At 36.8% G+C, this 14,713-nt stretch overlaps 1 protein-coding gene across 1 annotated transcript in view; it reads right to left on the reverse strand.

Moving 5' to 3' along the window:
* LOC109937702 (dynamin-like 120 kDa protein, mitochondrial) overlaps positions 1 to 14,713 on the reverse strand; it is a gene marked incomplete at its 5' end in the record, with an annotated part of 103,780 nt that overhangs the window by 54,992 nt on the left and 34,075 nt on the right. The window contains 6 exons of the mRNA XM_048604588.1: positions 1,223 to 1,351; positions 2,210 to 2,362; positions 3,119 to 3,284; positions 9,702 to 9,778; positions 9,860 to 9,924; positions 13,139 to 13,254. Coding sequence (XP_048460545.1) covers positions 1,223 to 1,351; positions 2,210 to 2,362; positions 3,119 to 3,284; positions 9,702 to 9,778; positions 9,860 to 9,924; positions 13,139 to 13,254 — 706 coding nt within the window. The remainder of the gene's footprint in view (positions 1 to 1,222; positions 1,352 to 2,209; positions 2,363 to 3,118; positions 3,285 to 9,701; positions 9,779 to 9,859; positions 9,925 to 13,138; positions 13,255 to 14,713) is intronic.

A 14,713-nucleotide genomic window follows, 5' to 3' on the forward strand; every position in this document is an offset into this window, starting at 1 on the left:
TCTCAAGAGAAGATCTCACAGCTACTTCACCAGATTGATTTTCTTGCGGTTTCATTGATCAATTTTCCTTAATTTCCAGTTTTACAATTGCTGTAACATTAATAGCTTAATGGTTTTAGAAGACATATCAAAAGACTAAGTTGTGTAGTCAGTTTTGCATTGGTCTTTTATTGACAAAGAATGAAGGCAATCATGTTCTTTTTATTTGCTGTTTAGATGCTATTCTAAGCTCATAAGAAAACAGGAAGTCAGGCTTGTCGAAGGAAGAAATTATTCACATTCTTTCAACAGAAGAGCAAGCTTTGGAACAAGGAAAGGCTGTAATGAAGTAATGGTCATCAATTAAATACAAAAAGTTCAACATTCTTGTCTATAGGGTAAGCAATGTGGTGACGAAAGATTTAAATCAATCTTGTGAACAGTTTTGAATATGCAGAGTAGAATTAAGGAACCAATCAGCATAAAAGTAAGGAACTTTGCTGAAATAGAGACAGAAATGGAAAGGAACAGATTACAATATAGTGAGTATTATGAGAGAAAACCATGATAAAGATAAAGGTCAACATGTCAATAAAATGGATTCAGATCTGAGTGGAATGCAAAATCAAAACTGCAGAGTCAGAAACATTATGGAGCATACCATAATGTTACTCCCAGCTTCAGTGGAAAGGACTGGGAGCTTATCATTGTTGATTCATAAAAATTTCAGAAGAAATAAAGAGTAAATAAAAAAAGTGTGCGCATTTGTGTTTTTTACTGGGCAGGGGTGGGGCCCTGGGGGGAAGAACAGTATTGGCAAAGCATTTTGTTACAACACCACAAGCAAGTATATGCCTGAGATATTGTATTAAGACAGAATCCTTTTAGGTGGAAGAGTTAAGAAATAGGATGTAGAGGATCTCCAGGCAGAAGCCAGACATCAGAACACCAGTAAAGTTGTTTAACATTTTAAAATCCTTTGTTTTTGCACACAACCAACGTTGAATTAGAAGGCCTATTTGTTTGCAGAAAATTTGAGTTAAATTGGATATATGGACAATCAGAAATGCCACCTAATGTACTTTGACATTTGTACTCATATAGGATCAGAGAGCAAAGCAATGTGTTGATAATGCCGTCTTCCTTAATTTTTTGATGCATTTTAGATGTTCATGTTAATCATGAAAAAGTACAGCCTACTTTAAGACAATGAAATAATTACTAACTAAGAAACTGAAATCACATGAAATTTTCGAAACATACTGTCTCGAAGACGGGCTTGTAATGTTTCTTCCAGGAAATGGATTGCTGCATCCCATTGCTGTTTGTCAGATATAGAACGATCTTCTAAAGCATTGTGCTGGATGACTCGCTACAAAAACACAAAGACAATAATTAAGTAAGGGTCAAGGAATCAAAAGCCAATCCACATTTTCAGTAAGTTTATACTTTCAAGATACAGGGGGACACCAATTTATGAATGTCCAACTTACGAATGCTTGTACTCGTGAACGTGATCCCATTCAGGGGTGTAATTTGAAAGATTCAGTATACGAACATCTCCTGTACTTACAAACACCTATTTGATATTGCTTTAAATACTGGTCTAACTTGCGCACAAACCGACTTAGATTTCCCAACTCAATATCATCCTTCTCCACAGACTGACAAGGAAAATGTTTTCTTAACTGACTCCTAAGTTATAGTAATTTCTAGCAGCTCAATTAAGTATCAAGAAAACTCACCAATGTGGACCATCTTACTTAAATGTAAGTCAAATTGGTATTTGCCAGTGCAACTTTCCTACTCAAGACACTGATCGACCAAGTAGGGTCTCATCCTCAATTCAAAATACAATTAGGCATATTTACATCCTGAATGACTGCAAATATTTAATGCAGTTATGTGGCACATTTAATATTGATATTAAAAATGCATTCAAGCTTCTTAATGCAAAATGTATCCATGTAAAACAAGACAAATTTTTAAATATTAAAACAGCAGGTTCTAAAATAGTTGTTTCTTATTTTGCATTTTAGTTTTATATCACTAAGAATATCATAGAAATATTTTCATATAATCATGGATTACAAGCTAAAAATTAAGACACATGCAAACTGCTAAATTAAACTATAGATAATACAATACTAAGAAATTCCTTAACTACACCAATTTAATTGAGATCCTTTTGAAGTCACAATAATTACTACAAAATCAGGTGTTGCTGTACCAGACTGTCTTCAGCCTGCTCATTCCATTTGTGACGTTTTATACTTTCATCTTTAACAGCTTGTTTTAGTTTGTCAAAGATATCATCATGGTCCTTCCCCTTGCGTTCTGACATAAAACGAGCAAACTCATCCTCCAATGTTTCCCAAGCAACCTGCAAACAAGAATGCATTAGTACAAGTAAATTTATTAAAACTAAAATCTCAGCAAAATCATTGATTATATCACACTTAACTTACAGGTCATTAACTGCACATAATACATTAGATATTAGACCCGCTTGTAAATTGTTAAATAAAATGCTCAAAATCAGAAATCTATGATAAATACACAGATATGTTAAAACTGCAATTAATAAACTTAAATACAAAATAAGTCTCAATCTTTTAAATTTTATCAAATTTAATTAGTAACTTTATAATTTCCAATTTTCATGACCTTCCCTTAGGCTGGGAGAATACAAATTGGACAGATTCAAACAAAAGCTGGAAATACTGTCAAGGATGTCAGCAGGTATGAAATTATACTCCTGTTTGATTTAATGTTACCAGGGCTAGCAGGGAAAGTAATAAGGATGAAGAGTACAAAAACAGACCTTTTAAAACAAAAAGAGGCAGACAGAAAACAAAAATAAGTCGACAGAAAGGAAGATTACACAAGTCAAAATAATTGACTTTACATTGCACATGTTGATATGTTTGATTGTGGTAATTAAAATGTTTTGTAGATGAAATATTCTTATTCAGGCATGAATTGTGCAAAAGGATAAATTCTTTCCAGATGTATTTCATTCAGCTCTCAAGGTATATTATTTGTTGTCATGTTTCAGTTTCATCAAAACAACCAACGTCAACTTAATATGTAGGAAAGCGCAATAAGACCGACCGCAAACTTTCCAACTGATTCGAACCTCTACTGCTTTGTGAGGCAGTTGTTTGTCAGTCCATTGTTTGAGTTTGATGTCTACTGTAGTATTGAATGTGCCTGAATTCTCCGATTGAGCAGCAGGAAGGTAAATGTTCTCTAGTACATGTGTAGAGACTCTTTCCCATAGTTTCCGTTGTAGAATCTCTTCCCTAAAAAGCAAATTAATAAATAATTTACATAAACCAAGCCCATTCTTAATTTTACAGCACAGCAGATTAAGGCTAAAATATGGGCTGATCTATAGAATATGTGCATTATGAATCTATTGAAAATCTTGCATTCCCTGCACACAAACCTTGCTTCATGGTGTCACAATATTTGATCACACTTTTATTAATACATGCAATTTTACATGTCAAAGTTTCCTATTCAATTTTACTACATCAGCTGTCAAAATACTTGTAGGCATTGACTCTAGGTAGGCAAAGGCAAGGTCGCCATAATCTCAGCAGATCACAGGGCTGTTCTCTCAGAGAGAGACAGAAAGAGATAACTAGTGGGGAGTTTAACCTGAGGGTCACCATGCCTCAGGCAAGGGGACAAGGTTGAGAAGGCAGCAACTTCGTGGTAAACACAGCTGGTGTGGAAATTGAACCCACGTTATTAGTGTCAGTCTTCATCCTAAATCAGCTATCCAGCCAATCAATTCCCTTTGATTGTAGATACAGCTGCCCTGTGAAGCAAATTGGTGAAACCTTTCTTCTCAATCTATCACGAGGTGGAATTAAAAAAAAATCAACTAGCAATGAGCAAGATCATGGGTAATTTACTGTTCATTCACAAATTACACACAAAAACAAACTGAAAAAAGTGTACCCATGTTTCAAAATGAACTCAAAAAAATTAATTAAGAAATTAAACTTCTTCTAACAGACAAGTAGTTCCTTATTTTAGCTGTGGAATGTCTTAAAGCAGATTGCTCAACTAGACTGTGCATAAGCACTGTGTAAGATTATCTCCATTCTCAAAACCACCATGCACAAATTTTGAATCAGTACAGAAAACAGATGCATCCACAAAAGTGTCAACCATGAAGTTGGTGCCTCAACAAAATTAGCAGGACATTTTAAGCATCTGCAATATCAGCATAATTATGTGGAAAGAACAGTACTCTGAATTCTCCTAAGAGGATCCAAATCTAGTAATTCATAACTTTTTCTCTATTATAGGAGATTCCCCATAGAATATTTACACAAGCCGACCAAAAATACTGATTATATTGCAGATGCTAATAGTTGGAAAAAGATAAAAGGAAATGCACCAAGATTCTTGTACATAATCATAGCAACACTATGCCATTTTTATGTTTAATTTCATGATGTGTGGTTAGTATAAACACATAACAAATACACAAAGTGGAACCCTTTTTTAATCACTTTACAAGTGTTGCATATTTTAAATCAATGCATCCAGTTACAATGTGTTCACATTTTTGATGTCAGTTCTTCCACCAATGCCATCATACTAAAGTGCCTCTTTGAATCATTAGATTGTAATCCATCAACTGTTTGTCAGTCTAACATTTCCCAAAAAACTGGTTATGCGTCAATAAAATTATTAGAAAGATAGTCACCAACTTTGGTTAACTTTTAACTTTTGGTTAAAGGCATTACAGAAAGGAAAGATTTCGGAACAAACACAGCTGTCTGACAGGACCAATAAGCTAATCCTCAATGCCTTTCCCCTCAGCACAATGCTGTACACCAGCAAAACATGGTTAACTTAGACCTCCAAAATAACAAAGGTTCAATAATTTCCATCTCCAGTGTCTTTACAAAGTATCTTTGGCATCATATGGAAAGACAAAGTCATCAATGAAGCAGTCCTTTCTAAGGCAAACATGCTAAGCACACTAGCATTAATCAAATAAAAGGTGGTGTCACTGACTTCGGTACTTGCACAGAACATACAGTGGCTGCATCTCTAAGATGTTGTAAAGGCAGGTAGGCCATACCAAGAGACCTGCAGTGCACCTATTGCTCCCATTCAAAGATGCTGTCAAAAGGACATGAAAGCGCTCAATATCAATCATGACAAGTGGGGAAACTCTTGTTAATGCTCAAGGAAAATAGCAACAGCAGCTATGAATGGGTGTTTGCCACCACCACAACATTTTGTTTCAAAGGCTCCAAAGCTGACAGCAAACATGCAAACAAGACATGAGTAGCAGCAAAGAACAGCTTCATGTGTGAGGACTTCGCTTTTCCAAAGTCACCTTGCTCAGCTGTCAAAAGGGCAGTAGATAATCTCATCTGACCTCACCAAAGTACTACGGCAGCATTCCATCATCTTCCAATGACGGAAGGATGTCGACCATTAAGCAGAACAGCAGGCAAAACTGGGTTCATTGCCATATTTTATTTTGACAAGAAATGATTATCTGAACACGTGCTGAACAAAATACAGTATTTTTCAATTTTAGATAATTAATTTGGAGAATTGTTTATTCATATAAAAAAGATATAATATGGTAATGTTCCATGTTAAAATATCTTTACACCTTATTTTCCCGTATTTCCTTTGACCACAGTACACAATCACCATCAGCTGTTTCCACATTCGTCTGAACTAGTTACAAATGCTAAAAGCTAATGCCTGCCACTGTTCCATTCAGCTACACTGACAGGCCCAATATTGATTTTTTTTTTAATACTTTAAGTCCCATGGGTAAAATACCAGTGCATTCGATTCATACCAACACGAACACTGGTCAGTTAGTGAACATACTAACAAGATAGCAAACACAATAACAAGCACTGTATAATTCATCATCAAATTGATTCAGCAACACTGATCAATTTCCTTCTCATTCTTTGAAAGTTATTAATCTATCACAGACTCCCAAAACAACCAAGTATTTTCTTAAGGGACAGATTTAAATCCTTTGCAAGCTACCCAAAATATTTCACTCCATACAATTAATCAATATGACTATTACAAATTAAGCTAGTATTTAACCCTTCAACTCTGAATGTTAGAGACTAGATTTACAGAACTAAAGATTAACTACTTTGCAGTAGTTTTTGGAGAAACTGCAAACTGGTTCTAATATAGAAAGATATGTTGGATTACATAACCTTTTGTTCTGACATTTCAAAATTTCAAAAGGCAATACAGAAAGGAAAGATTTCAGAAGAAACACTAAAATGGGGTAACCTTTCACAAAACAAGAGAACCAGCATTACTCAAATCGAGTTATGTCTTCTGATGCAATCTTCTGGTACTCAATAGCACAAAATAATGAAAAAAGAAATTTTTCCACAGTCTAACTAGTATGGGTTAAATTAAAATGCTTTCTCATATTGAAGTACAATCACATCTAAACACAACTCTTAATTCAAAGTTGCTTAAAACAAAATAATTTAAACTTTAAGCGGTAAATTCTCAAGTCACTGCGTTATTTATTCTGCTTAACAGAAATCATTGGACAATTCATTTAAGTACAAAAAATATTACATTTCAAAGACAAACTACAATGATATGCTACTTTTTTCAAGACGGCAAACTTCCTCTACCAATTCACTTGCTGATTATATGACTAACTTTATTTAGGAAATAAAACATTCACCTCAAGATCCATAGACCATAAGACACAGGAGCAGAAATAGGCTACACAGTTCATTGAGTCTGCTCTGCAATTCAAAGAGATCATGATAAATCTGATAATTCTTAACTCCACTTTCCGGTCTTATCTTGATAACCCTTGATTCCCTTACTGATTTAATAATATGACTATTTCAGCATTGAAGACACTTGATGACTCTGCCTCTGCAGCCACCTCTAGTGAATAAATTCCTCAAATTGACAACCCTCAGTGAAAAAATTCTCATCACTGTTCCAAATGGTAATCCCCTACTCTGAGATTATACCTTCTGGTCCCAGAGTCTCCCACAAGAGGAAATAACTTATTCTCATCTACCCAGTCAAGCCCCAAAAAGAATTTCATATGTTTCAATAAGGTTTCCACACATTATCCTAAACTCCAATGGGAACCAGCCCAACCTACTTAACTTCTACTTACAAGAAAATGCCCCCAAACCCAAAATCTACCACGTGAACCTTCAGTGGATTGCCTGCAATGCCATCACGCCTTTCCTTAGATAATGATACCAAAATGTTTCATAGTATTCTGGATGTGGTCTGAGTCGTACCTTGTAATAGTTTTAGCAAGAGCTTCCTGTTTTCACACTGACCCTCCGAACAGCATCGCACTCAGACCCACACCCCCACCCTACCCCTGTAACTCACCTAGCCTGCACATCCCTGGACACTACAGGCAATTTAGCATGGCCAGACCACCTTACCTGCAAATCTTCGGACTGTGGGAAGAACCAGAGCACCCAGAGGAAACCCACGCAGACACAGGGAGATTGTGAAAACTCCACACAGTTACCCGAGAGTGGAACTGAACCTGGGTCCCTGACACTGAGGGGCAGCAGTGCTAACCATTTGAGCCACCCTGCCACTCCATCGCTGTGCTTTCTGTGGTCTTTCTCATTTAAGTGGATCAGTAAAGTGCTTCAAATCCAATAAATGCAGAAATTTTAATGCCTCTTCAAATGGACTTCAATTAATGCACCAATCAAAATTTTGAAGTAATCAGTTAGTCACACTTCGATTAGAAACACCACACCTGCACTGAGCTAATCTAAGTTGACACAGCTGCACCACAGTCAAAAAGTTGCTTTACCAGAAATACTGATTTTCTAATGAAATGTTAAATCTCCCTAATGAGATGGATATCTAGACACAACTACATTATTTAAAGAACAAGGAGTTCTTCAAGGTACGAGCCACAATTCTTCCCTCAAACAATAAATCAAGTGAATTAACTGACCACTGGCGCAAGAAAGAGATGTTAGAAATCATCTGTGTATGACGTACTTTGAGATATTGTATTTGAAAACAAACATGGTAAAGTACAACATGAATACAGGCATTACGATTTAACGTTGTAGGGTTATGGGGAGAAGGAAAGATTTAATACAGCACCTTCCATAAAAAGAAACAGAACAGCAGGTCAAGCAAATTATTCTTTGATAACATTTGGGACAATGTTTTTTTCAGTATATGAAAATTAAGCTAGTTAAGGACGTGAAGGATAAGGTGCGTTATGGTGTATCACAGATGTGCTGCCAGCTTAACCATGTAAAGTATAAAAAAGTTGTCGAAGTCCAAAGAAGGTCCAAAGATTATGATGAATGGAAATATTATACGTTTGCACCAATGGTGATCCTCAAAAGTTAAGCTTAACACACGTTGAAGTGTGTGGGGAATATTTCCCTATGCTTGCAAGGTGCAGTTTTTAAGGTACAGAAGTATGGAACCTACTACAGGATGAAAAGAGGAAAACAATTTCATTCAACAATTCTCATGTTCCTCTCCTCAAATTTTGGAAGTTACAAAAGGAAATTAAGCCTACAACTAATTTGCTTGCAAAAGTTTCGTTCACATATATAATTCTATAACATTGATTGTTAGACAGTATCTGAATACACCATTGCAAGTTTGGCTATTTCTTCCGAAAGTAAAAGCTTTTCAGAAAACAATTTCTCTGCTGGCCTTTGTCACGCTGATAACGGAGCAACGTTTCTAGATTTTTATGTATTCAAAGTGGTTCTAGAAACGCAGAAGAAGCAGTAAAACACAGAATATGCATGCTTTGCAAGCTGAAGAGTTGGCAGGGAATCCTTCCGAGGAGTCGTAATTTGCCAGAGACAGAACTTGCAGCACATAGTCAGGAGAAATTGTCACATCAGACAGGAGATGGCTAATCTGATTGACCTACGTTCTGTAGTCCCAGCAGTGGCAGGGCAGCAATGGCAGGAACTGGGACAGCAAACAGCCTTCAGATTTAAGTCCTGGAGCCCAGGAGCAGGGAAATACAGGAGGTCGCACAGTTGGGAGAAGAGGCTAGGGCTGAGGGTCATGGCAAGACAGATCAGAGGTCTTGATGGAATGGCCATGGTTTGTGGGAGCAGACCTTGGAGGGTGGAGCACCTCATGTGCCAAGAGAACTTGAGGGAGAAACCCTCACCCCCTACCCACTACTCCCATCCTGAGGTGAGTGATCTACCAGGATCCCCTGTGCCTCTGAATACCTCCTGCCAGCCTCTGATCGGAGGCCAGGGATTGAGACCCTAAATGTGGCTGATAATTGGTGGTATGCCTGTACCACTTAAAACTGTAGACAGGTGGGAGGCAGGCAGCTGGAAGGCCACCCAGGGAATTTTGCCCAAATCAGAATTGGATTCCTGAACATATGTGAACAGGGTTGAGACTTCCAACCCAGGACCATGATAGACCTTATTTCTAACAGTTTAATTTTAAGATGTTTCTGTGCCCTCTCTTGTAACATTAAAGGATTGGCTTCTTGGACAGTGAAGCTTTGTTGCTGGGTTTACTACAATCCATAGCAATGCAGTCAGCAAGATATCTTTACCAAGCATTACTTTACACAGGTAACAGTCTGACACTGACAGTTGTAATGTAAAATTATTCATCTTTACTTTAATTATCAACATTCCAGTTGAATTGCATTTCCTTAAAAAGCAAAATAGCATTACCAGTGTTTGGGAGTAACCTGACTTAAGCTGATCACTTCGTCCAGAATCTCATTCTTCGCTTTTTCGTACAGTTCATTCTAAGATTAAAAAAAAATCAAGTTAGAAAGAATAATGAAATCACAAATACCCACTGTGATTCACTGAGAATTAAAGGTTACCCTATCTAGTTCCCTCAGCCGAGGATAGTTGTTCTTCCATTCAGTTTCAAGGTTGAATCGAGTAGCTAAAATAAGAAAAATAAAAGAAATTAATTGCAATGCATATTCAAACTCTAAGTTAAATGTAATGAAATTATTTGAACAGTGAAGTACACCTGTGTAATCAGTCTAACACCATTACTTTAATATACATCTTAATTAAATAGGGCCCAAAAATTGACAATTGAGAGAAAGAAGGTTACTTTCCTCCGTGGCAATCGCCATGCTAAATCTAAAATGGTCAATGGTCTTCTGTATCCTCACTCTGACTGAATACTTATTATACTGGAATGTTCCAAAACAATTATCTGCAATATTCTACATATTCGGACTTTCATCTGATAGCTCTTTAAAATCTGGTGACTACAATTATTTATTGTGATCCAAAAACTCAACTGAATTCATGTAAGGCTGCATTCTTACTTTAACATGCTATTTTTGTGCTTTCTCCTGAGATGTTCATAATTGTCACTGCTGTGATACTATCCCAACAATAAACATTGCACGAATAGCTCTTCAAAAATAAAACAAAAGTCCAACAGTTGCAATTCTGTAATAGCCCTCTCAAGAGCACAGTATGAACTTTCTGAACAAAAGACTATCAACTCTGAATTTCTTTTCAGCAAACCAACAGACAATCTGGATTATTACAAATAGTGGGTCATTATAGATATTTCAGTTGAGCTCAGTTGGCAGCATTCTTAGCTTCTGAGTCAGAGAGTTAAATACGTGAATGAAGTCTAAGACTTAAGCAGATAGCTAGGTTGTCACGCCAGGAAAGGACAGAAGGTGAACTGCAAAGTCGAAGGTACAGTTAAACCAATGGTGAACAACAGAAGATTCAATATCGCACTTAAAGAACAGTAGGCCATTCCTCTTGCCTCAACCAATATAACTCCAATCAACATGGTGAAAACAGATGAATTCAGCATTCACATCTGATCACTGATGAAATCTTGCTGTGTAGTGAGAGAGGATTACACTTAGCTACAATAATTTCTTTACTTCAAAGTCCTTCATGATACACAAAGCATGTAAGACACAAGGCATGAATTACTAAATTATTTTGTATAAAACAGTTACATAAAAAACATTTTGTTGCCAAGTAGAGCTGCCCATCAGAAAGCCTGTGATATTTAATTGCCCTTAAATCATAGCTCATTGCAGTGACTTGATATTGACAAATTCTATTATAGAAGAACACACTGCAAAACAACCATTAACTTATCACAAAAAATACTGACCACTAAAAAGCAAGTCCACCTGGGATCTGTCACATCAAAAGTTATTGAACTTGCAGGAGGTTTCATTTCTCATTGTGCAGAAGGTGCTTAATTTCTGCTGAACTTATATACCCTGTTGAATTCTGACCAAGGCTTGATTGTGAGACAAAACTCCATGCACAGAAATGATAAGCAAACAGATGTATCCCAAGGTAAAAGATAAAGCCCTCTTTCTGACACTTTTCATTGCTCTACATTACTTAGGGCTGATTTTGCAGTATCATATAATACGATACCAAATTTCTTTGGCCTAACTTCACTTTCTGGCATATCATGAAATTCCTCGGTGCCAACTTCAAGTCATTTTATCCACAAACACTGGTATTCTTTAGACTTTAAGCAGCTAAGATGAATGGCACATCACAATTGGTCAAAACTGCAGAGTTAGTCACCATGTCTTTCAATCATCACCTGTAAATAATGTACTCAAAAATTTAGATCATTGCACACATCCTAATCATCTCCTTGAAATCTATTGGGACAGATGTTGGGAAAGATATTCCAAAGAGTGTCTATCTCATACAGATTGCCTCTCCAGCCCTCCTTTTTTACGTAGGGAGCCCCACATTTCTAACAGGAGATTCCACTCAGGTCTCCCTCCAACTTGCAGACGTACTTCCATGCTGACAGTTTTCTCATAACACAGAATTGTCAGAGGAAGGTAAATCACACCCTGTTTTCACAGCAGCCAAATGCCGTATTCTGAAATTTAAGGGTCTTCACAGCCACATTGTCAAACAGTAAGCACATTAGGCAAGTGTAATAATAGGGTGCCAGTTAAGAAAGGGAGAATAGGATGCCAAGTGCCAAGGGCAGGGTGTCATTTTGGATTGGTAGGTGGTAGCATATATGCATGCATTCTGTTTTGGCTTTTCTCAGCGCACAGAAGAACAGGAAACCATTTTTGGATATCAAACCATCTCCAACAATTTAGGGAATTATTTTATTCACAGTATTAAATAAAAATGCTTCAGCTATCTCCTTGTCATTATGAAAGTAACAGAGCCCTGACAAATCAATTCCTTATTGTAACCTTCTGTTGTGCATTCAATATATTTCAGAGATCCTTAGTAAATCTCCAAGCTTGGATACAATTAAACCAACCCCACCCCCCAAGGTGGTTATGTACATTATAAAACAGTAGAGGTTTAACATTGGTGCTTGTAAATGTGGTCATAGCTACAAAGATACATGACATCACAGAATGACAAACAGCTTGTTTCAACTCAGTAATGTGTTGTGTTACTGAATGCATTTTTGCCTCTTTAGTTTATTTCCACATAGAAAAATAAATCTGTGATCAACTTTAGTGGCTCAAGGCTCAACTAATCCAGCCCATAAAAGTGAGAGTATGGTGAAGGTAGATTCAATTGTGGCTTTTAGAAAATATTTGGAAAATTATATGAAGATTGCTCATTTGAGAGGCAAAAGGGAAAACGCAGTCCAAGGGAAATAGGTGAGTTGCTTTCACAGACAGCTAGCATGGCCAGGGCAGGCTACACAAAACAAAAGGCAAACACAGATCTTCCTCCTGCTTATTAGAAATAGGATTATGCTCAAGTTGTAACAATAATGTAATAAGAAAGATTTAGATCAGTAAATCTGGATTCTTCTTTTCCACAACATAATGACAGTAAAAATCATTGTTTCCAACAGGACAAAAAAGAATCATCTTAGTTTATAAACTTTCACTTTACCACCTAAAATCTGAACGCAGAAAAAAAAAACAAGTAATTCTTCAATTTCTGGTTATTTGACCAATTTCACCAGAATATTTCAACTACAAAAGAACTTGATAACTTCCCTTTCGTATTACAACTGCAAGTAAACTACTCACATAACAGAACAAACCTAAGATATTTTCAACTTCAAATGCTCAGAATAAATATTCAAACTGTACTCCTGTTTTGTTATGAGTTTGATTAAAAACCAGAATGTAACATTAATGCATATTTACCTTTAAATGCATCAGCCTGCTGTTCCACAGACTCGCGCACCATTTTCCAGAAACAGTCTGACACTGCTAGGCTCAGGTTCTTAGTCGTCACTTGATGTGCTTTCAGCATCCCTGTCCTTTAATATTGTGAAATATAATGAAACTTAAAATTGGTCACATATACCACCAAACATATATCAAGCTTAATAAATAAATGTAAAATAATATACTAAATACACTTCTGTTACTTATCTAGTAGTCTGGAAGTTGCCACACTCAGTATTTTACTATGAATCAGGAGGTCAGTGTAAATCCTGACATCAATGATAGCTTCAAACGGGGGGATGGACATCATTTGTGAACCAGGCTAATGGCTAGGGTAAAACTGAGCAATGGAATACTTCAGGAAATTAAAACTAACAGGGTCAGTCCTGCTTTCCCCATCATCCAATCAGAACACAAAACTGATAGCTGTCATCAGAAGCACTTTGCCATTGCTAACTCAACTCACTCTTCCTCTCATTGTAATGCTCCACACTGGCCTCGCTCAATGAACAACCTTAAGTGGGAGAAGAATAGAAGTTAAATTGAGGTGGGCAGAGGATCAGCTGGTTATTTAAATAAAACAAAGCTGTAGAGCGCTACCTTCATTACCTGAAATAATACAAATGCTGTAGCCAAGGTTTGCATGGACATTATAAGCAAAAACCAATTTAACCATGAAAGCACAAGCTGAACAAGTTACAATTGTGAATGGACGTCAAATGTCTAAAGTATATAATTTTATGTGCAAAATGGTTTAATTTAAATTGTTGTGATGTTTTCCCTGTTTGAAGTTGCAGATATAGAACAGCAAAATTGTTAATGGAAGAGACCAGAGAAGCCACATTAAGAGAGATAAATAAGGTTTCTTTGGTTCTAAGGCAGTTTAAAGACGACCAACCCAAAAGCACAAGTTCAGAATGAGGAGCAAATCTGTTGAACAAATGCTTGAGCAATCCACAGCAATTATATTTTATTTGAGCCCAGTGGGCTGAGTCTCTGGATGGCCTAGTGGCTGAAAGCTTATCAGTGCCTAGAATGGTGAACTGCAAACTTTCAGCTGATTATACTCTAGTAATATCCATGATATATTTGGAGCTCTAGGTCAATCTATCTTCAACTCTCTTGATTAAAAGCAATAGAACATGGCCCTATGGGGAGAAAGGTTGCAATGAACATGGGGCAACAGGAACTCTACATGGAGTTGACGACTTAGAAACTTTATTGAACATTGCTGAAAAAAAATTCTGTCAAAGGTTTCGAATTGTACTCATCAGGATAATTCGCATGAATACCAATAACGGGAAAAATCATTTATATTGTGTCAGACAAGAGCACTGATGGTCTGGTAAGTGGACTTGTGTGTACCAGACGCTATACATATTAATAGACATGCACTGAGCCTGTTTCAACTGAAAACAGGTCACATCCATTTGCTGAGACAACAAGGTGCAGGGCTGGATGAACACAGCAGGCCAAGCAGCATCATAGGAGCAGAGAGGCTGACGTTTCGGGCCTAGACCCTTCATCCTTTTCTGATGAAGGGTCTAGGCC

Source organism: Rhincodon typus, chromosome 13 (genome assembly GCF_021869965.1).
Source record: "Rhincodon typus isolate 14 chromosome 13, sRhiTyp1.1, whole genome shotgun sequence".
Classification (NCBI taxonomy): Eukaryota; Metazoa; Chordata; class Chondrichthyes; order Orectolobiformes; family Rhincodontidae; genus Rhincodon; species Rhincodon typus.